Source organism: Podarcis vaucheri (assembly GCF_965113315.1).
Source record: "Podarcis vaucheri genome assembly, chromosome: 10".
In the NCBI taxonomy this organism is placed as follows: Eukaryota; Metazoa; Chordata; class Lepidosauria; order Squamata; family Lacertidae; genus Podarcis; species Podarcis vaucheri.
Genome location: NC_138748.1, coordinates 8,906,667 through 8,930,122, shown reverse-complemented (window position 1 = coordinate 8,930,122; position 23,456 = coordinate 8,906,667). Strand labels below are relative to the sequence as shown.

General features: G+C 45.9%; 1 protein-coding gene across 4 annotated transcripts; it reads right to left on the bottom strand.

Annotated features, from left to right (window-relative positions):
• Positions 1-650: 650 nt before the first annotated feature.
• Positions 651-23,313, bottom strand: RINT1 (RAD50 interactor 1). 4 transcript variants are annotated; one of them, XM_082239611.1, is made up of 16 exons: positions 23,160-23,313; positions 21,393-21,472; positions 21,148-21,215; positions 20,395-20,590; positions 18,693-18,934; positions 17,234-17,407; positions 17,002-17,154; positions 15,643-15,799; positions 13,500-13,610; positions 12,868-13,093; positions 11,465-11,602; positions 4,879-5,078; positions 4,393-4,607; positions 3,030-3,210; positions 2,818-2,936; positions 651-1,787 (listed from the first exon to the last, which is right to left on the bottom strand). In XM_082239611.1, exons 2-16 carry the CDS (start codon positions 21,444-21,446, stop codon positions 1,565-1,567), a joined length of 2,457 nt encoding a protein of 818 aa, XP_082095737.1. In that variant the 5' UTR covers positions 21,447-21,472; positions 23,160-23,313; the 3' UTR covers positions 651-1,564. The 4 variants fall into 4 exon arrangements, with proteins under 4 accessions (XP_082095737.1, XP_082095734.1, XP_082095735.1 ...); XM_082239608.1 differs by having other exon boundaries at positions 21,148-21,212; XM_082239609.1 differs by lacking the exon at positions 21,148-21,215 and having other exon boundaries at positions 23,160-23,246.
• Between the last annotated feature and the right edge of the window lie 143 nt (positions 23,314-23,456).

Below are 23,456 nucleotides of genomic sequence, written 5' to 3'. Positions count from 1 at the left end.
AATTTTACCCCAGGAAATAAACTGCCACAGGGGCCGAATCAGGCCCCTGAAACGGACTATGGACTTGCCTGCTTTAAACTAAGATAATTGCTTTATTAAAGACAACCTTTGTACCCAAGGAAATACTGATATTTGCATGCTGCAGTCTTTCCAAAGACTCAAGAGTCAGCCTCTAAGAGACTTTTACTGCAGACCAAATTTCTCTCCCCCCCCCCCCATTTCCATGCCAGCCAATTATTCTCACAACCCAGTTCAGCTATTGTGGCAAATCCTCTTGTAAATCGCTTTGAGGTTTGGGGGAGCCTTGTGTTTGTGTTTTTTAAACCAGTGTATTAATTTTATGAAATGAAACAAACTAAACTCTCTCTGCACCCCAAAGCTCCTATGGCTGTACTTCTGACCTCAGTTTGGCCACCTTTAAAAACTTACCTGTGTAACCTTTTACACAAGGCACCCTCAGACCAACCTGGCCACTGGCTCCCAATTTCCACCAGATAATTATCAATACTGCACTATTCATGATCTGCCACGGACTTTAGCTAGGCCACCTATATCTTGACACCACTCCTTTTTATTTCTCCAGCCTTTGCTTTCCCCTCTTTCTACCCAGGCCTGTAGCAACCCCCCAGCCCAATTTTTCAACAAACAAATAATTAAACAGTTGTTTACTTGCTCTTCATCAGGGAAAATGCAAAATCTCAGTCCTCAGCAATGGGGGATGTCGACAGGAACAGCCCAGGAAGACAAAAAGACAAACCAGTTCTCAAGTTCTCTCTGGCTGGTCTTCAGTTTGATCAGGGCTGCAGCTGTTTCAGAGTGCTCTAGACTTCCAGACAAAGGCATAGAAATCACAGAAAATGCTGCAAACCGCTGTAAGCCCCTAGTGTTGATAGCGGACCACTGCAATATGTCTGGTGTTAACAGCTCAGAGCCCTTGCAAAGAGTTGTTGGAAAACCCTAGCAACAGTCCAGCCAGACTTAACAGGAATCTGTGTGACTGAACAGCCAACAAGGGGAAGCCACTTAGGTTAGCTCATAAAATGCAGTTCCCACAAACTCCTAGAAGGATCCTAGAATAGAATCATTGAATTGTAGAGTTCGAAGGGAGCACAAGGATCATCTAGTCTAACCCTCTGCAGTGCATTAATCTTTTGCCCTGTGTGGGGCTCCAATCCACGACCTTGAGATTAAGAGACACACACTCTTAATCTGTTCCTGTAAGGGGCTTGTTGCTTGTGCACATGTATGTACACAATGTTTTAGATGTATTAGAATATGCCCTGTAATGACAATAACTTTACTTGATTACCACAGAAAGTCAGCTGAGAAAACTGTATTTGTCACACTGGTGTTAGACAAGAATATATTCCAGCTGAACATATTGTTCAATTATAATACTTGCTGAACTGTACCCAGCACGAAATAGTATCTTGGAAACTGTGACATGTATGCAGCTCTTTCATCTTCACTGAAAAAGTTAGTTTAGCACAGAGAAAAGTAGGAGCATTGATAAAGTTGGCTTTGTTTCTCACAGAATGCAACAGTGATTAATCTCTCTGTTTGCTCATTTCCCAGTGTTAGGCCAGTTTGTTCTCAAATTAAGAAGAATCTCGACATCTTGCTGCGCTAACTTGTAAATTCCAAGTTCATTTAATGCTGCCATTGCTGTGGGCTGACTTGAATTCAGGATGGTTTCAGTTCTGTTTTCAGTGGCTGAGTGAAGAACATCCTTTAAAAGCAGGGCTGAGCCAACATTTAAATTCAGCACAATACAGGCCTCCTTTATGCTGCAAATGAAAACAAGAAAGTCCTCATTTCAGAACGGGAAAAACTAGAGAGCTATGCAAACGCTTGGAGGGGAACTTTAGGCTTGTTGCTTATATAGCAGCCCATCCTGCTACATGACAAACCACATTTAAAACAGAAATCGGAACAACAGATCTTCATGCTATATCAGCTTTTTTCCCCTTTAAGTGACAAATATCTCACTTAATACCTCAGCCTGTAAATGGTAAGTACACTTTTTTGTACAAACGGGGGAGGGAACCCATGCTTGCAGAAGTTATGTTATTTAACTACTGTCTTCCAGTTAATTTGGCAAGGACCACAATCTTATGCTTTTATGCCTTAAACTTGTCCCATAATTATTCCCCAACAGTGATGTAAAACTATTAAGCAGTGGTCTTTATATGCTTGCTTGCTTGCTTGCTTGCTTGCTTGCTTATTTAACTAACTAACTAACTAACTAACTGCCATATACCTGTAGATCTAATGGCATAAAATTGCAATATAACCAACCCTACTGTAAATGCTAGAAGAAGAAGAAGAAGAAGAAGAAGAAGAAGAAGAAGAAGAAGAGGAGGAGGAGGAAGAGGAAGAAGTAGAAGAGTTTGGATTTGATATCCCACTTTATCACTCCCCTTCAGGAGTCTCAAACATTCTCTAACATTCTCCTTTCCCTTCCTCCCCCACAACAAACACTCTGTGAGGTGAGTGGGGCTGAGAGACTTCAGAGAAGTGTGACCAGCCCAAGGTCACCCAGCAGCTGCAAGTGGAGGAGCGGAGACGCAAACCCGGTTCCCCAGATTACGAGTCTATCGCTCTTAACCATTACACCACACTTGCTCTAGCCAGTTTACATTTTTATTAAAACTCTTAAAAGGGATGACTCTCTCTCTCTCTCATACGCTTTCTCAGAAAAGTGTTCATAACAAAAGGGTAGGAGGAAGAGGTTCCTTGCAACTCTTTCTCTAGTCCCCCCCCCCCCCAATATATAAGTTTCAAAGTAAACTAGAAAGTGAGATATGTTTTACTTACTGTTTGAAATAATTCTCTGGCCTCTTGCAGTAATGTGAGAACAAAGGGAAAAGATTCCTGGTCATGTCGAACTGCAGCTGCGCTGCTCCTCCTTCATTAAAGTGATTGGCCAGAATGATCTGTACACAGCATACAAAGAACAGGCAGGTCATAGTGAACATTTCTGGCATGATTTATCATTACGGCCCTAGTCACCCAGGACAGACACTTACTTCCTGATAGATAAACAAGTCCACCTTCTCTGCAAGCATTTGCCAGAAGATTTTGAACAACGAGTAGCAAAGCTGCTGCTCTAGTTGTAGGAGCTGGTCTCTCAAGGTCATTAGCAGTGGGCAGGCAGTGACTGACAGAGACATCACAGCCTGTTCTGACTGCGAGGGCAAAGACAGCCACCTGAAAAAAACAGAAAATCATCACTGCAAAGGAAGGCTTCTGACAGCACCCAACTCCAAGTTTGCTTGGGAGTTTATAAGACACTGTTTCCGTTTGCGATTCCAGATAAGCCCATTATCTTGACAGATGGGGAAGGGGACCACATCTAGCTCAATGGCAGAGCGCAGCTTCCACCCCTGACATTCTGGTTCAAAGCTCTCAAGGAGTAGAGAGTCCGGAAACACACCTGCTAATGTCTAGGAGACACAACCAGTACATCATCTTTGCATTTCGCCACTGGCATTAGGAATCTCTCTCCATTGCACAGGGATGGTGAACCTGTGACCTGTGATGTTGATGGAGTCCAACTCCCATTGGCCTCAGTTAGGGTACCTAATGGGCCAGGGATGGTGGGAACGCAGCAACATCATCCTTGCCAGCAGTATGGGGCAAGGGGGAGGAATGTATTTTAATACATTACTAGATCCCAAAACCACAGTGACTAGTATCCATCCTGGATAGCTCAGTTGGTTAGAGCATGGTGCTGACAATGCCAAGGTTGCAGGTTCAATCCCTGAATGGGAGGGACAGCTGCATGTTCATGCACTGCAGGGGGTTGGACTAGATGATCGTCGGGGGTCCCTTTGAACTCTGTGATACGATATGATATATGATAAAACAAAGTGGAATCATAGTGGACTCTTAAAATAAAAACAAGCATGGCTTTATTTAACCATCTTGAACATTAAGACAGTTTTTGGAAGCAATTCTGTGTTCCAAAGCTGTAACACTACTGGGTCAAACCGCACAACTACTCTAGAACTGGAAGAATTACTCTAAGGTCGTCGTCCCCTGAATATTCAGGTGATAAAACTGGGTTCTCTAAATGGCAAAAATTCTTACTACATCCTGAAGACACAAGTGTTTTTCATGGCACGATAAAACAGCCGATTTATTTATCAATCTCACAACAAGCACGGAATATAATTTCTTGATGACTGTTCTCCCTCAAAATAGTCATCCAGATCATTCCTTTCAGATATCTGTATCCTGCCAGATGAATTCTGCAGGATCAGGGTTTATAAAACAAGCTAATGGCATACAGTATTGTAGGAAGAAGAACGCAGGCTATACATTTTTAAAATTCCCCTTCACTCCCTTCCAAACTGTGTACAAATGAAAATGTGTCCAGCAAAGTATTACCTTTCCTTTTTGTACATCCTGGCAGCCTCTTTGACCTCTCTGAAGACATGGTCCACCTGACGTGTCAGCATGTCATGCTTTAGTCGCTCCAGGAGGTTGATCATGTCGTCAAATACGGAGCTTTCCATGGAAGCCAGTTGTCCTAGCTGCAGCTTATTTAGTGCGTTGCTATCAGCACAAACTTCCAGCGCCGCCTGCTGAAGCTGCAAAAAGAACTAGATAGACATGAAGACCCTGCTGTATTTACTGCCATCCAAAAATTTTATACATTTGAGGGTTGCTTGAGCATGGATACCTCCCAACAATGTGGAACCTTAAAATGGCCGCAATCTGATCCCCTGCACTTTGAAAATGTACTGAATTCTATCAGTGCAAGTGAAAGGCAAGTGAATAAATAGGAGCAGTTGTGTAACAAAATGCTTTTGAAATTAGGTTTTGGCAATCCACAAAGAGCAACTGTAGATATGTAAAATGATCATCACTTACAACGTTGTCCGCCCAGTCTGCCAGGACTGTTGCTATGTAGTTCACAGCATTGAGGATGGCGCAGTAGCGAAAGGCTAAAGGCACTCTGGTCTCTTCCTTCATAACCTGAGTTAGCCGTATCCTGAAGTCATCCACCAACTCCTTCTGCAATTCCAGGAACTGAAGCTTTCGGGCAGCTGCAGGAAGGTGTTTATACCTATCTATGCAGAACACATTACAAGGAATTTGGTAAATTATTTCATATTTTTAAAGGCTCTCTTTTGTTAGAAAGCACCTGTCAGGGTTACTTCCAGATCCTAGCTCACAGAGGATCACGCTAGCCAGCGATCGTTAAATAAAAGTCTTTATTGAGTTACCGTCTCCATTCTCGAGCTGCTGCGTGCAACCCTACGTCTTATGCTTAGATCGGCGAAGCTCCGTCTGAGTCTCCGCCCCTTGCGCACCAACTTAATATCCTAGCCCTGCTCCACCTTTTCCGCCTTACAGTTCTCCTCTGGGTCCCTCTGCCCCCCTGGGTCTCTTCCTTCCGGGATTCTTCTGACGCTGACCCCCCTGACTCTCCTGTCTCCTTGCGCCGGGCTTTAGGACCTGGCTCCCTTTCCGGGCTGCCTACTGCGCCACCTTCCTGTGCATTTGAACTTGGCGCGCGCGCCCAACCTTCCACTTTCCGTCTAACCGTCACTTCGCTCCCCGATGAAGGTGTGGCCACTCCTGACTCGTGCCCTCCCTCCTGTTGCGAGCTGCCAGCGCTTGATCCCTGGCGCTCTTCCTCTTTCCTACTCTCTGGCGGTGACGTTGGTCCCGATCTCCAACTGCTTCCCTCTGAGTCCCCTCTGGCTCTATCTTCCTGGGGTGTCCCCCTAGTCTCCCCCCTTGCCCTGGCCACTGGTGCTCCTTTTTGTGAATCTTCTGATTCACTGGAAAGACTCGGAGATCTCGGGTCGTCGTCATCACTCATCCTTTCTTCTGCCTCCTCCCCCTCGCTCTCTGTTTCCTCCCTTGCCCTCGCCTCTGCTCCTGAACCCCTGACATCCATCCCCCCCTCGAAGCCCCCTCTTCCCCCCTCCCCTCCTTCCGGTGCGGGAACTGGGTGCTGCAGTGTCAAGGGGACGAATGTCTTCCTCCCTGCTCTCGTCGACGACGGTCACCTCTGCTTCCATCTCTGTGCCGCCGTGCTCGAAACCCTGGTCGTCCCCGAAAACGTCCATGTCCGTCTCTCCCTCGCTTCCTTCTGGAGGCGTTGCTCGTCCTGGACCCTCCAGCCACTTTCTGCGCCACTGCTCCTCTGGTCGATCATCCCACCAATACGAGGGTTCTGAAGCAGACCCCGAGGGTGACCCCTCCGGGGAACGGGCGTCTCGTGTCGGTTCCTCATCCGAGTCGAACCCCCGGAACGTGCTGGCTGAAAGCGTGGGCGTGAAAAGCCAGTCGTCGAAAAAGTCCGCTGGCATTGGCCTATGGGGGAAGAGGGCATGAAACTCTTCCTTGAGCAGAGGTTCATCTAAAGCGTAGCCCGGCACCCAGCTGTTGGCACTGGCCGGGGTGCCCTCCTTAGCGAGAAGGTATTCTACCCCCTCTTCCCCCCATCTGGAGTCCAAAATCTCCGTGACTTCGTTGAGGCGCACCTCCTGTGCCACTCCCCGTTGCCTGGTTCAGGAACTGTGCCGTGCGCCAGTGCTCCAGATTCTTGTGGTCCGTGCAGACCTGCACCGTGTGCTTGGCGCCGATCAGGAAGTGCCTCCACGCTTTGAATGCTGCATGAATGGCCAGCAACTCCCTGTCCCAGATGGTGTAGTTCTGTTCGGACTTGCTGAGCTTCCTGGAGTAAAACGCCCCCGGCCGCCAAACCCCCTGCGGGTCTCTCTGCAGCAGGACTGCTCCCACGGCTCTGTCCGAGGCGTCTGTCTCGACCCTCATCGGCCTGCTGGGGTCGACATGCAGCAGCTGCTCTTCCGACGCGAAGAGACGTTTGAGTGCCTGAAAGGACTGCTCCGCCTGTGCTGTCCAGATGAACTTCTTTTTCTTGGAACTGAGCGTGTCCGTGATGGCCGCTGTTTGCATAGCGAAGCCTTTGATGAACTTGCGATAGAAGTTCGCGAAGCCGACAAACCGTTGGACCTCCTTCCGGTTGCGTGGGCTTTTCCAATCCAACACCGCTCGAACCTTGGCGCTGTCCATGGCGAGCCCCTTGTCAGACAACTTGTAGCCCAGGAAATCCACCTCCGTCACGTCGAATTGGCACTTCTCCAGCTTGGCGTAAAGCCTATGTTGCTGTAGCCGGCTCAGCACTTCCCTGACGTGTCTGTCATGCTCCTGCTGCGATTCCGAAAAGATCAGGATGTCATCCAAGAAACAGACGCACGTTTTGTAGAGGAGCCCCGCCAACACGTGATGCATGAAAGCTTGAAAAACGTGGGAGCCATTTTGCAATCCAAAAGGCATAACCCTATATTCGTAGGTGCCCAGGGGCGTGAACATGGCTGTCTTCCACTCATCTCCTTCCCGCATGCGAATGAGGTTGTACGCCCCTCGCAGGTCCAACTTGGTGAACACGCTGCCCTTGCGTACTTTTGCGAGGAGGTCGTCGATTCGGGGCATGGGGAAGTCCGATGGCTTGGTCACACTGTTCAAAATGCGGTAGTCCACTACGAGCCTTTTTTGGGGCGTGTCTCGCTTCTTCACAAAGAATACAGGACTGCCCCCCGCTGCCTGGGACTCTCGGATGAAACCGCGCTTCAAATTATGATCTATGAACTCTTTGAGTTCCTGCAGTTCGTCTTCAGACATGGAATACAGCTTCCCTTTGGGCAGCGCCGCCCCCGGCAGCAGGTCAATTTTGCAGTCATATGGTCTGTGGGTGGGTAGCTTGTCTGCCTCCTTCTCGCAGAAAACCTCCAAAAATTCTGCGTACTTGTGGGGAATCGCTTGCAGCGTGCCTAGCAGCAGCTGTGACTCCTCTTGCTCCCCTTCCTGCTGGGGCATGATGCAGTGTTCAGCACAAAAGGAAGAGCCGAAGGTCAGCTGCCTCTGGTACCAAGCCAGCGTCGGGCTGTGCTTGTCCAGCCAACTCATGCCCAATACAATAGGCGTGTCCGAGAGTTGAGTGACGTTGAAGCTGATGATTTCCCTGTGATTTCCAAGCCGCAGCACCATAGGTGGCGTCTGCTTCACCACTTGCCCCCCTAGCAGCTCCCTGCCATCCACCGTGACGACCTGCAGGGGCAGCGTGGCAGGCAGCAACTGTATAGCGTGCCGGTCGACAAAGTCCTGCCCTATGAAGTCTGCATTGCTTCCCGAGTCGACGGTGATTGGCACGTCCATGGTGATTCCATTGGGTAGCTGGAGCGATGCGGTGAGCCTCACTACTGGCTTGGGCGGGAGGGGGTCCATGGGCGGTAAAATCTCTGGGGACTGCTTCACTGACACATCTGGCTGGGCCCCAGTGCCTCTTCCTCCAGCCAGACATCGTCGTTTCCCTGCTGTGGTTCTCCGTGCTGCGTTGCTGCAGTCACCATTGCTGAGGCTGCAGTGTGCTTGTGGAGCCTCCGGGGACACTCTTTCGCCATATGCCCTGGATCCTCGCAGATATAACACTTCCTGTTCCCTCTAGGAGGCTTCGCTTTCACTGTTGCCGGTGCTAGGGCTCTGGCTGCTGACTGAGCCCTTGCACTTCCAACCTCCATCGGTTCCACCCCTCCCCCTGTTGGAGGCGTGGATTGCGCACGCGCTGCTTCTCTGGGAAGGAAGGAGGAGCCCCTGGCTGGTTCGCGCCCGCTGCGCCCTTCGTCCCTGCTCCACGGACGTTCTTCCAGCCGCACCCCCACCGCCAGCGCCCTCTGAACGATCTCCTGCGTGGTCCGGGGTCTCTCCCCCCTCGCAATCTCATCTTTAACCGAGTTGTGCAAGCCCTCCCAAAAAAGGTCTCTGACAGGAGCCGAATCTCTGTCCCATTCCAGGGCACTGACCAAAGCGAAAAAGCGGGCATGATACTGCCTTACGCTGGCCCTCCCTTGCCTTAGTCCATGCACCTCCTTTCGGGCAAGATCCACGTCAATGCTTGATAAAAAACAGCCATCCATCGCTTTAATAAAGGCGTCCGCATTTTGGAGCGCAGGATCCTTATCTCTCCACAAATTGCGCAGCCATGCTTTAGCGTCTCCATGCAAATGGGACATGACGAACCCCACTTTCTCTTGTTCATCTCTAAAGTCTTTGTGCAGCAGTTGCAGTGCACACATTACGTCTGCTCTAAAGTTGGGGTACTGTTGCAAATTCCCATCGAAGTGAGAGACCAGACCGCCTGTGCGTCTCCCCAACCCAATCCCCTCTGGTTTGGGAGTCTGTTGCCCTTGCTTCGTAAGCACGTCCAACCTGACCTGGAGATCCCTGTAGGCGGCAGCTGCTTCCTCCTCTCTCTTCCTGGACGCCAGCGCCTCGGCATTCAGTCGTGAAACTGCTTCTCTGAGTTCCGTTATTTGCTGTTCGGCCGTCATATTGTCTGCCGTTCGTGAGCTCTCTTGTAGGCACCCGCTTTCTCTCCTCTCCGCGAGGCCGTGGATGCCCACAATTTGATGTGACGGAGCTTACTGTCAGGGTTACTTCCAGATCCTAGCTCACAGAGGATCACGCTAGCCAGCGATCGTTAAATAAAAGTCTTTATTGAGTTACCGTCTCCATTCTCGAGCTGCTGCGTGCAACCCTACGTCTTATGCTTAGATCGGCGAAGCTCCGTCTGAGTCTCCGCCCCTTGCGCACCAACTTAATATCCTAGCCCTGCTCCACCTTTTCCGCCTGACAGTTCTCCTCTGGGTCCCTCTGCCCCCCTGGGTCTCCTCCTTCCGGGATTCTTCTGATGCTGACCCCCCTGACTCTCCTGTCTCCTTGCGCCGGGCTTTAGGACCTGGCTCCCTTTCCGGGCTGCCTACTGCGCCACCTTCCTGTGCATTTGAACTTGGCGCGCGCGCCCAACCTTCCACTTTCCGTCTAACCGTCACTTCGCTCCCCGATGAAGGTGTGGCCACTCCTGACTCGTGCCCTCCCTCCTGTTGCAAGCTGCCAGCGCTTGATCCCTGGCGCTCTTCCTCTTTCCTACTCTCTGGCGGTGACGTTGGTCCCGATCTCCAACTGCTCCCCTCTGAGTCCCCTCTGGCTCTATCTTCCTGGGGTGTCCCCCTAGTCTCCCCCCTTGCCCTGGCCACTGGTGCTCCTTTTTGTGAATCTTCTGATTCACTGGAAAGACTCGGAGATCTCGGGTCGTCGTCATCACTCATCCTTTCTTCTGCCTCCTCCCCCTCGCTCTCTGTTTCCTCCCTTGCCCTCACCTCTGCTCCTGAACCCCTGACAGCACCTACCGTCCAAGATTTCATCACAGACTTAAGTGGACCTGTTTAAGGAATGGGAATGGTGTTACAAAAAATTGTTTATTAATGTGCTCAATGCTTCACGCTATGGCATTTAACACTTTTGCCTCCTTTTCATAGTCTCTGCTGTCCCACAGAAAGAGCATTTTTAATGAATACAAGACAGGCTGGGAACTTGTTCTGCAGACACACAAAGGCCACATTTCATTCCCCTAATGGCATTTGTCTGTTGTTCTACGGCACTGTGGCTCAACACTGACTGCTAACTAACTTAATAAAACAGGGGTATCAACCTAAAACACATTAGGCTGGATCGAGAGGAAGTTAGCCACCATGGTTTCAATGCACCTGAAGTTAACAATGACTAACTTTCCCCCACTGATTTCTGTAGGCCTAAACCTGAAATACTACACACAGTTGAGTGCGAGTCAACTCAATGGGATATGCATGAGATAATGATGGAAAGGGCAATTAACTTCCTCTGAATTAACTGATGCTGCTCCATGCTACTCAAAATCCATACTATAATTATTAGCAATGTTTGGTTTCTTTTAGGTTTCTGAGTATTCTTAGATTGTCTTTCTTTTTTAAAGGTACATTATCCCAGCAGTAATTGCCCAACATATCCACGCTGTTAGTATTAACAGTGCCATGACTACCTTGTGAATTATTCACTGATGGAAAGAAGAATGAACAGAAACTACACTGATTTGTTCCAATGCAAATGCAATTCCAATTTCTAACTCTTACTTCTTTAAAGCCCTAAATGGCCTCGGCCCAGTAGACCTGAATGAGCATCTTCACCCCCATTGTTCAGCCCGGACACTGAGGTCCAGCGCCGAGGGCCTTCTGGCAGTTAGTTCCCTCACTGTGAGAAGCGAAGTTTCAGGGAACCAGGCAGAGGGCCTTCTCAGTCATGGCACCTGCCATGTGGAACGCCTTTCCATCATATGTCAAAGAAATAAACAACTACCAGACTTTTAGAAGACATCTGAAGGCAGCCCTGTTTAGGGAAGTTTTTAATGTTTGAAGTTTTATTCTGTTGAAAGCTGCCCAGATTGGGTGGGGAAACCCACCCAGATGGGTGGGGTAGAAATAATATATTATTATTATTATTATTATTATTATTATTATTATTAGGTGACGACTGTAGGCACTGATAGAATGTTGATCTCCTTGTTGATTGCGTTACAGTTCTTGAATTATAACAGAAATGTTATAATTACCTGTGATAACCAGTAGCAGAGTCATAAAAGTTTCAGCACAATCTGGGACTTTCATTTCATCTACATCTGTAATGTCTTTATACTGTGATATCCAGGCAGCTTCAGATGAAAGCATCGAGTCCATCTTTTGAAGAGCAACTGCCAGGCACAGAAAACCAATGAAGAATATTTAAATAGTTACCTTAGTTAAAATAGAATAACTTACTGTAGTTACCTTATTATTTCAAATTTTATTTCAAGAGGGAAACAAATTGTTCCTTTTTAAAATGAAATTTGGGATAGGGGAAAAACATTAAATATGGCAATTTCAAATCAAAGTTAAGATGCTGCTTCAACTAAAGGAGTTAACGGAACGAACCTTAGTAACAGCTAAAACAACCAATATGAACCCAGTAAGAGAGCATGTTTATCAATAACGCCCTGGAATCAGATGAGTTCTCTTATACAAACTGTTAAAATCCCTTACAGAACTGACAAACAGTATTATCTTTATGCAAGTATTAGCCAAAGTAAAGCTTAACACTTCCTAGTGCCACATTTTTACAGTTGTTTATTCGAATTTCATAGGTTTTACAAACTCAACTTCTTATTGACCTGATCTTCAATTTTACGATAAACTGTAATAAGGGGGTAATTAGCAATAATGCATCTTTTTCCAAGTTGCTTTTGCTATTGTGGTTTCTTCTCTACTTTAAAGTCTCCTGAACAATAACAGGAACAAGAAGAATAGCTAAGAGAGTACTATTCAAGCAGAAATAGGAAGATGGATCTGACATGGAAAGCAAATATGCATCTGCTGCCTCATCTCTGGTGGTACAGTCTGTTCTTGCCTCTATTTTCTTTGTCAGGGATTTGCTTTGCAGTAGATAAAAAGCTCGGAAGAGCTCAGGTGTTACAGCAGTGTTCCTTTGGCAAGCTCAGCCATCTCCTAGAAGCCTATCTCAATAGTCTCAATGGCTAAAAATCTAGCCTTAACTCATGGATATTGGCATCTTAACCCTCTCTCAGTAAAGCTGGTTCTACCATGCTATGTCTGACAACTAATATTCCTGGGATAGCCCTCTAGCGGCTATCAAGTAGGCCTCCTGATTAGGAAACAAGCTATATCCTTTGCTGTGCATCAGGATCATTATCAGACAGAGCTATATACCTCTCCCCACCAAAAGCCTGACACCGTTAGGAGCAGCAGCACGGACTGTGTTTCTTACAATCATGGGCCTCTGCAGAAAACTATGTACACCGTAAATTCTATCCCAAATGCAAACATTTAGGGCACAACTCTAGTTCCAAGACTTGTTCAGATTTAAAACAGTTATTCCCCCAAGGTAGGGGAGTTTGGAATGCCCCCCCTCCCCAAACACCCAATTTCTTCAGGTCTGGTTTTTAACCAAGTCAGGTCTTACATTTTCTTTCCACAGTTAACCATCTTTGAAAACAGGTTTCTTCCGAGAGAATGTGCATGCAGCTGGGCAAGCTGTTGAGATACCCATGAACGCTGTGCAGCTCTCTCTCAAAGAGGAGTACCTCATCCACCAGGTGACAAAAGAGGTTGTCGTCATACAACAAGCAAGGGATATCAGCAGCCAGCTTCTCAAGAATCAGCATCACCAAAGCTCGGGAAAATTCCAGCTTAAGAAGAAACAAAGAGATTAATTCAGATGACAACTGCATTTGTATCAGAAATGGTTAAACTTCAGGCTGGTGGAATCTCCTTTTTTAAAAAATCAATGCCCCACCACCCATGCGCAAAAGAGACACATTTAGAATTAAAAAATCCTGAGCCTAGAACATTTTCTCACAGTCCTTTCAAACTGAGTATCTTGCCCACCCCCCCATCTTTCTTAATTTCAGTAGTCTGCATGTGTCACTTTCTTGCTGCTGCCAATAATCAACTGGGAGTCAGAAATCCTTGCTGATCAACTGGAAAACACCCAAGTGATCATAACAGTTGTTTCCAGTCAATCTTCTGCCCATCCTGTGCTGAATGTATAATTTCATGGTTATCAGTATGTTAACAATATACAGAGATGCTTACCTTTGCATTCACCAATACACCTGCCTTGTCCAACGCTGGTTGGATTTTGTCTTCAAGAAACTTAGCATGATTTCCTATCCACATGAGTACCTGGGTTAGGTACCATTCAGGCTTTGGAGAAAGGAGAAGAATTCACAGTATCGGTTGTTAGGTCAAAGATGCAACCTATTTTGTCCGATCATACATCACCTTAGCCTGTTGGCCCAGTTCCTTTCTAGCAGCCCTCGCCACTGCTTTTTATATTCCCAGAAATTAAGTGGTTTGTGCTTGGCAAGGGAAGTGCTTAACCAAAAATAGTTTAATAAGCAGAACACATGCTTGCTATAGGTGTGTGCTGCAGTACAGACAAGAATTTCCTTAAAAGATATAGGAAATAGACTATTCGAGTCACAGGCCAATGGAAGGGATATAAACACCAAACTCTTGTGGCACTTTGTTGTTTTTGTTGCAACAGACCAACACAGCTACCTTTCTGGAAACTGGGAGAATGGGGTAGATTGGAAATCCATGCAAAGCAGCAAAAGAGCATTGTTGGCTGCCCACTCTCCACCTTAGAGCAGATTTATGCCACAAGGTGCCATAGGAAGGCACTGGACATAGTAAAAGATCCATCGCATCCTGGTCACTGTCTCTTCGAGCTCCTGCCGTCGGGACGGAGATACAGGCCGATGAAGACAAGAACGAGCCGTCTTAAGAACAGCTTCTTCTCCAGAGCGATCTCGGCCCTGAATGGGAAGCCCGGACTTTGAAAGTCATTTAATCTTCCTTGCTGTATTATACTGTATTGTTTTAATTAGTGTTTTTATAGTTGTTTTAATTTTGTGTGGAGTGCCCTACCTGGGTGGATGGAGCAGCCAAGTAATTTCGTTGTCCCCGAGAGGGGGCAATGACAATAAAGATAATATTATTATTATTATTATTATTATTATTATTATTAAACCAAGATCAAGTTAGTCCAATATGTTTATAAGATGTCTAGAGTTCACTTAAAGTTGTTACTAAAATCATGTGTTACTGTATTTTTCACTCCATAAGACGCACTTTTTCCCTCCTAAAAAGTAAGGGGAAATGTGTGTGCGTCTTATGGAGCGAATGCAGGGGGGAGGCAGGTGGGAAAAGCCCCCAAGAGCCGCACACAAGCTCCACGCGGCTCTTGCGGGCTTTTCCCCAGGAGGAAGAAGGGACTGACTGGCCACGTCAGTCCCTTCTTCCTCCTCGTAGAAAAGCCCATGGGAGCTGCACACTCCTTAAAGAGTGCACGGCTCCTGCGGGCTTTTGCGGGAGGTGGGAATTCCCCTACCCCGTAGAAAAGCCCGCAGGAGCCGCGCACCCTTTAAAGAGCTCATGGCTCTTGCGGGAAGTAGGGGAAGTGACCGAGCGAGGCTCTCTCACTTCCCCCACTTCCCGCAAAAGCCCCCAAGAGCCGCGCTCCCTTTAAAGAGCCGCGTGGAGTGTGTGTGTGGCTCTTGGGGGCTTTTCCCCGAGGAGGGAGAAGGGCAGCCCGTCAGTGATGGACTGCCCTTCTCGCTCCTTGGGGAAAAGCCCCCCAAGAGCCACACACACACTCCGCGCAGCTCGTGAAAGGGAGCACTGAGCAGAGCCTGGGATGCATACAGGCTCTGCTCAGTGCACCCTTTAAATAATTCCCCCCCCCCTTGAATTCTCCCTCTAAAAACTAGGTGCACCTTATGGTCAGGTGCAGCCTTATGGAGCGAAAAATACGGTATTTTGTACATTTTAAAAGATGCACAAAATGCCAAATACATGCCAATCTTCCCAATGTAACGCAGGGAGAGGTTTACTTCTGACTAATAAGACGTTGTCTGCATATTTTTGCTGTTGCAGCTGTGTGAGTTAAAAGAGCAAGATCAGGGATGGGGTACTTGTGGCCTGTTGCATGTTGGACTACAACTCCCATCGTCCCTGACCATTAGCCATGCTGACAGGGGCGCATGGGAACTGGGAGTCCAGCAACATCTAGAGAGCTAAAGGATGTATTTTAAATGAAGGCTGAAAATGGATGGAGACTAGTAAATTTTGAGAGGCACATATGCACATCCCATTCCACACCCCACCTTCCTTCACATATCCTTTTAGGAGGTTCTATTTAATAAAATGGTTTTGTACAACACCATCAGCCTACCTTGCTCAGCACATTTGTTTGCCTGTTTCCTGTGAAATGATACTTGAATCTTTTCTGAAGAGGAGCCAGCATGATCTGCATAGGTAGTATGATAGGTGGAGATGGAGGAAGAATGTATTTTTCTGGAAGCTGTTTTGGTTTGGTTAATAGTTCATCTCTGAGATTTTTAAGAGTCAAAGTTAAACGTCTTATTGATACAGATACAGGCATATAGATCTCTGGACCACATCCTAAGTGAGAAAAATGTTGGAAGGGATCATGATAAGCAGGCAGAATAGTGTGATCTGCTTGTACGCCTCCCTGCTATCTACAGGGTACAAAATGAAAGACAAAGTCTCTCTCTTCACTCCTCCTCAAATTATACCCTGTTTTTGTTCAGTTTGCTTAGGCTTATCTTTCTGGACTCCATTAGTGTTATTAAGTCACTTTGCTACGACAAGAAGCATTGATTTATATTAGCTACAGCTCACTTCCCCCATATCTCACACAGTTCTGGAGGATCCCCATAACCCTCAGGAACCGCTTTACAGGGAGGTCAACAGTGTACACTGCATAATAAATAAAATCCCAATGTAGAAATGAAACTCTGCTCAAACTTCTCTTGGTCCAAACTTTTAAAAATAAACACAGAATTCTTGACCTCTGACAATTTGGTTGGATTCATAACAAGCTGGTCACACACTGAAACTTAGACATGACTAATTTTTGACTCTTGATTCTGATGGGACCAAATGTGGTCTGGATCCCATCCTTAACATCTGCATCTTGATCTGCAGTTGCAAGGCGGTGGCAATGCATATATCCATGTTGTGAAAATCTTCACCTGCCGGTTTCTGCAGATCAAGGCACAAGAGCATACCAGGCCGTTTTGTTCTGTTTTCCCAGTTAGTGGCAAAATTAGCATGCCATAATAATTCATTTAGCACAAGGTAATCTACCACAGCGGGTGGCACTGTGGGTTAAACCGCAGAACCTAGGACTTGCCGATCAGAAGGTCGGCGGTTCGAATCCCCGCAACAGGGTGAGCTCCAGTTGCTCGGTCCCTGCTCCTGCCAACCTAGTAGTTCAAAAGCACGTCAAAGTGCAACTAGATAAATAGGTACCACTCCGGCGGGAAGGTAAATGGCGTTTCCATGCGCTGCTCTGGTTTGCCAGAAGCGGCTTAGTCATGCTGGCCACATGACCCGGAAGCTGTACGCTGGCTCCCTCGGCCAATAAAGCGAGATGAACGCTGCAACCCCAGTCGGCCACGACTGGACCTAACGGTCAGGGGTCCCTTTACCTTTAATCTACACTACTTTGGAGCTTATGCATATGCCCACTAGGGAAGGACCAGCTTTATGTTTTTTCCAAGGATACGAAGTTTGTAGTTTCAGAAGCTGAGAAAAGAGTGTCTCAAAGTTTGTGTATATCTCTTGGGCGTTGGCTGGCATTGTAGCCAAGCCAAATGGCTGGGATTGTGTTGGTCCAACAAATGGCCAATGAAGATGATTTAAAGTCTCCTCAAAATCACTGCAATAGAAGAACATATAAAAATTACTCTGATTTAGTAATGCAAAACAAAACTGAAAGAATTATTTCATATTCCTACCTTGACAATTTATCCTTCAGGATCTTGTGCCAGAATTGAACAGTAGATCTTACAAAAGAAAGAAGATGAGAACAAGATGACTCCTGAAGCTTGATATCAACTTCAGCCATGGTTGCTAGAGTTGTAGCAGCCTCTGGCACATTGTTAGTCATGAGATATTGCTGAATGTTGTCGCTAGAAAAGAAAAAAGTGAGCAGGCTAATGTGAAAAGATCTTGCTTGATTTTACAATTATTTATGAAGTGCTTAATATTACAGTTGCTGGTGCACCTTATCAGATGGCCAACCGACATGTTTGTAGACAGAGGAGTTGAACAAATACCACTACAAAATTGCACTTAAAATCATCTAAAGAAATCTAAGTCTTAGAAATCTGTCTGAACCCTCTCACCAAAACAACAGAACAGAAAAGTTAATATCCACCAACAGGATCTGCAGGGATTAGCAGGTATCAGTGCTCATTTCTATGCTGTAAGAAACTTCAACTGCTGATTTCTGCATATCAGGACACCAAGAGAATATCAGGCTAAAAATGTTAAAAACCTCAACCTAAGACACATGGCAAGCTATTTAAATAAACTATAAAAATTCAGATGCACCACAACATCTATTAACTATTTTGATTATCTTGCCCCACCCAGCTGAAGGCTCCACATATTCCTACTTTGTTGTGTAGGAAATTAATACAGCGGTACCTCGGGTTACATACGCTTCAGGTTACAGACTCAGCTAACCCAGAAATAGTGCTTCAGGTTAAGAACTTTGCTTCAGGATGAGAACAGAAATCGTGCTCCAGCGGCACGGCGGCAGCAGGAGGCCCCATTAGCTAAAGTGGTGCTTCAGGTGAAGAACAGTTTCAGGTTAAGTACGGACCTCCAGAACGAATTAAGTACTTAACCCGAGGTACCACTGTATTTACAATGCATATGGAGTTTTTAATTATTTAAACCAAACAAATCTGGACTGTGTTAACCATTTATAGCTTGTTCAAAGAAGCTTGCAAACTAAAAAAAATTCCACACACATGCACAAAAACACCTAAATAAAACAATGGACCCATAGCAATGATCCTTTCGGATGGGGAATAGCATATGCAAATGCAGAGCACATAACTCCTCTGATCCAACACAGAGTCCTTTCAAAAACATAAGAAGTCTACCAATCAGCTATCTGGGAGGGAACACAAGGCTCTTGATTCAGTCATATACCCTTTCTGCGTCACACAGTAACCAACAGAATTGCAACTTTAATTTTAAAGAGGGGGGCTCAATGTACCCTACCTTGTTTCAAGGTATGTATGTAATTGTAATTATTATTGTTGTTGTTGTTGTTGCTTTATCAAAAAAAAGCATCAAAACAAATTGACAAGATATAATGCAACACATAAAAACAATTTAAAGTATTTGGAGACTCTAAATCTTTCATCATGCCCAAAACACATACTGTGAGGTACTATTTACCTTAACTCCTCTATTTGCGAAATCCATTTTAAATAAGCCAGGTGCCTTTCAACTTCTTTTATTTGACTTATCAGTACACCCAGATCCTCCATCCATGGCTTGGATGTCATCAAGTGATCGTTAATTGAATCGTACAACAGGCTTTCCTTCTCTAGAAGCTGATTGAGAGATTTCTTAGAGTCTTCTGCATTCTGTAAGGCCTTCTGAATTCTTTTGGGAACTTCAGACGAAACTGTGAGCACCTATATAAATATGCGTAAAAGAGGCAACAGGCATCTGTACGCTGTAAGACATTTCTATTATGTGGCAGAGGAACACATATGTAGCTGATTTCGACCAATTCAGACAAATAACTGAAACTAAGGCTTAAGACGTAATAAGGGTAACATGGGATTTGATTGCACACCAACTGCTTCTCTCTTCTTGCCCTGGGAACAGGTAACAGCAAACCCGAAGGGAGAGAGAACTTCATAAGTAAGAGGAAAAAGGCAAGAGTAGCATGCAATCTAACAGATCAATCCCTAAATCCTCGTTTCAGCTGTAAGACTATACTAGACCTCATAGAATCATAGACTTGTAGAGTTGGAAGGGACCTTGAGTGTCATGTAGTCCAACCCTCTGCAATGAAGGAATCTGTTGGCCAACATGGGGCTCAAACCCACGACCCTGAAATTAAGAGCCTCATGCCCTACTGATTGAATTAATCCCAGCTTCCTCACACTTCTGACCATCTATAACAGGAATGGGGAGCCTGTGAGTCTCCAGATGTTGCTAGACTTCAACACCCAACAACCCAGCTAGCATGCCCAATGCTCAGAGCCAGTCTTGGCAACCACTCATGGTTTGTGTGGAGAGAAACAAACCAGAAGACTGGCTTGTTTCATCCATGGAGAAGCAATGCAGGAATTTAATGTAAATGAGCACTACCTATTTACATAGAAACCTTAGGTTGTTTTAAACTATGGTTTAATATGACATGAGGACTAGGCCACTGTGCTCAGTGGAACCAACTTTCAGATATGCATGAATAGCCTGAACAACCTAAAACTGGAATGAAATGCAATTATGAAAATAAAAAAAATCCCGACAGCTTTTAAATCTGCTTTGGACTCTGGCCAAAGATCCTCTAGTTCCCATATCACCTCCCCTGAAACAAATGTAATTGATTCATTATTAATAGCATGTTCTCAATTTATGTAAGCTAAATAACTGTCATAAAAGAAGGAATATAGGAACTGTATTAAAGAAATGAAACCACAGAAGTAAACAAGGGGCTGATACCTACAGCATAGGAGATATAGAAAGCACGGATAAATGGAAGAACATATGGTGAAGATGCAAATTGCAAAGAATGGTCTAACTGCATGGGCCTCCAACTAGTCAGCAGAATGGGATTGTGCCCATTCTGCATTCCATCCATGCATAGGACATGATTTTTCAATATGATCTACAAGTATAACACATGCAAGCCAAATTGTGCAACTTTTTTTAAAAAATAAAATCCCTCCCAGATGTTGAAGGACAGATTGGGACAATTCACAGATAACAAGTGAATTGTTATTTCCAATATGTGAACATGACATAGCCCTAATATCAGTGACTATGCTGCCCATCATTTGTACACACAACACAGCTCAAAGTTTGTGAACAGGGTGCACTTTGTTCATGTACTTCTTTAAAAAACCAAACATATGCAACTCACCTGTTCTTCTAGCTTTGCTTTATTTTCTGACAGCTGTTCAATAAGTCTGCCAAGCTTGCTTAATGACTCGTAGTCTGTTCCAACCTCTCTTTCCACAAATTCAGACACATAAAAAGGGATATCGCAGCTCTCTGGGTCTCTAGCAATTCTCTCTTTTCTGCTGTCCAGGGCTTCCATCTTTGGATCACCTGCAGTACTGAGTTAAAAAGGTTTGAGTTAACCTGTATGCAAAGCAAATGTGAAGTCTATTTGGAATAAGATATATTAATTGAACTTCAGTTCAACAAAAATACTAATAGAAAGAGGTGTGCAAATTTTATTAAATATGGAAATATAAGCTGGAAAATATCTGAGTGGTTATTTTCTTCAGAATAGATTACTCCAGAGACATTTTTCAATGAGAAAAAAGTATTACTGCAATGTCACAAAACTGGAATCTGCTCCTAGCCATATACCAGAACTATGCCCTTTGCATTTAATATAATGCAAATGCTTTGCTGTCCTTGTATAAAAAGAACCACTTAAAAACAACAACTCAAAACTTTTGCTGTTTGGAAAGTGATGGAGAAACAGACTGAAAAGTGGGAGATGAACAAATGACTAATGGGCAGACATGTTAACACCCTGCAAGCAAATCTCAAGCAAATCAGTGATTGCTCAATGAGGACTGAACAGCATCTAACCACTGCATAAGCTTTGGGCATGCAAATCAGGATGAATGCTGAATAAACAGGTTGTCTGGAAGAGACCCACCATAGAAGTTGAGTGTCTTCAGAATCTTCTGTTTCTCCTCCTAGCCCTTCCTCTTTGTTGGCCTCCTGCTGAGATAAAGAGGCACAGTTTGAGTCCACCTCCTTTCAATGTCAGCTTTCAGGAGCAATGAAACACTGTCTTTCAATATCCATTACATCTGCTTTCGGATGAGCAGATTGGAAATGCAAAAATATTATAAGTATAAATCTAGAAAATAGATAAACAGTGAAATAAAGTTCACTTGCCTCTTGAAGGTCCAAAGTTACATCACTGTTCAAGAGTGGTTCAACCATCTCCATTGTAGCCCACTCTGAAGGGGTATTTTCTGCAGGAAAATAATAATCTACATTTCAGAAAATTACAAACCAAGCAGCATAATTTGACACTAAGAAGTGTGCCAATATCAAACGATCTGCCTTTAAAATAGAGATTATATTGGATGTAATCACAAAATGCACCCAGCACACGAGAATCAGACTTGAAAGGGGTTCACTGGAACAAATGTATGTACCCATTAGAGAGCCAGTGTGGTGTAGTGGTTAAGAGCAATAGACTTGTAATCTGGGGAACCGGGTTCGCGTCTCCGCTCCTCCACATGCAGCTGCTGGGTGACCTTGGGCTGGTCACACTTCTCTGAAGTCTCTCAGCCCCACTCACCTCACAGGGTGTTTGTTGTGGGGGAGGAAGGGAAAGGAGATGGTTGGCCGCTTTGAGACTTCTTAGGGCAGTGATAAAGCGGGATATCTCATTGCCTATTAGCCATGGCGGCTATATGCTACCTTCACTGTCAAAGGCAAAATGCCTCTGAATGTCAGTAGCACAGAATGACACCTGGGAAGAATGCTGTTGCGCTCAGGTCCTGCTTGAAGGCTTCCCATAGGCTGGCCACTTGATGCTGGACTAGATGATTCACCAGGGCTCTTCTGATGTTTGTCATAGCAACTTCAAACTACTGTACTGGTCTTCTTAAGATTTACCTTCATTTGTAGTTTTTTCCTTGTCCACAACAGCTACACAGAACAACAGGACTCCTGAGTTCGTGCCAATAAAACTCAGAAACGTGAGGAGTTAGGAGTCCAATGTTGTTTATTGCAAAACAATAGGTTAGTCAGATCATTCTGCAAAACTGCAACCGCGTCTGGTGGTTCAGGCAGTGAATTTATAAAGTTTCAAACAAAGCATTTCAATTTTGATTAATCATATACAGTCACACCTTGAGTTGCAGACGCTTCAGGTTGCGTTTTTTCGGGTTATGTACCCACCGAAACCTGGAAGTACCGGAACGGGTTACTTCCGGGTTTCGGCGGTCATGCATGCGAAGAAGCGCTAAATCGTGCTTTGTGCTGAATTGCAACCTGCACGTGTGCAGACGCACTGCTGCGGGTTGCGAACACTGTGGGTTGCAAACGTGCAACCCGAGCGTCCACTGAACATCATTACCTCATTTCATGTTTAATTGTTGTTGTTTAGTCGTGTTGGACTCTTCGTGACCCCCTGGACCAGAGCACGCCAGGCATTTCTGTCTTCCACTGCCTCCCGCAGTTTGGTCAAACTCATGCTGGTAGCTTCGAGAACATGTTTAATACACATGCACAATAAGCACTGGCAATTTGTGCTGATTAAGTTCTGATTCCCACCGCGTTCTGTTACATTGTGTTAGTGTGCATGTTGGGAACCTGTGTTACACGTAGCAACTTATGTTCTGGCTTTGTGCTGGATCTTTGCGATTCGCATATTAGCTGTATTTCTGCCCCAATGGGGGCCGGCAACTTGCAAAACCAGCAGTTTCATAAAGTAACAGGCTACCATAACTTCTCTATTAGAAGCACACTCAAGGATTTAGAGGGGTGCACATTATCACATTTATGGGGCCACCACCACAGGGGCACTGCTCGGGCCGACCCCTCACAGCCTGCCTGCTCACCCACCGACCCCTTTGCCTCCCCCTGCCACATGTCCACCATGTCACCCCACCCCGGCTCGCTCAGCGACCTCCTTCCCCGGCGTCCCACCTGAAGAAGAGCCGCTGCTGGAGCCTCGAGCGCCACGCAGTCTCCGTCCCCTCAGAGGGGCGCGAAGGAGGACCGGGCTCAAGCCACGCCCACTCCGCCGCCTCCAGGTCGACGCGTCGGCAGCCCAGCGCCGTGACGGCGCGGAAGCAGCGCGAGGAAAGGGGGCGGGGTCACGTGGCACGGAGGCGCGCCGTTTAGACGCAAGAGCTTCCGCCCAGTGCGCCTGCGCAAGATAGCGCTGTAAATATTAGACCGGCACCTGAACGCCGTGCTTCCGGGTTGGCTTTGGGAAAACCG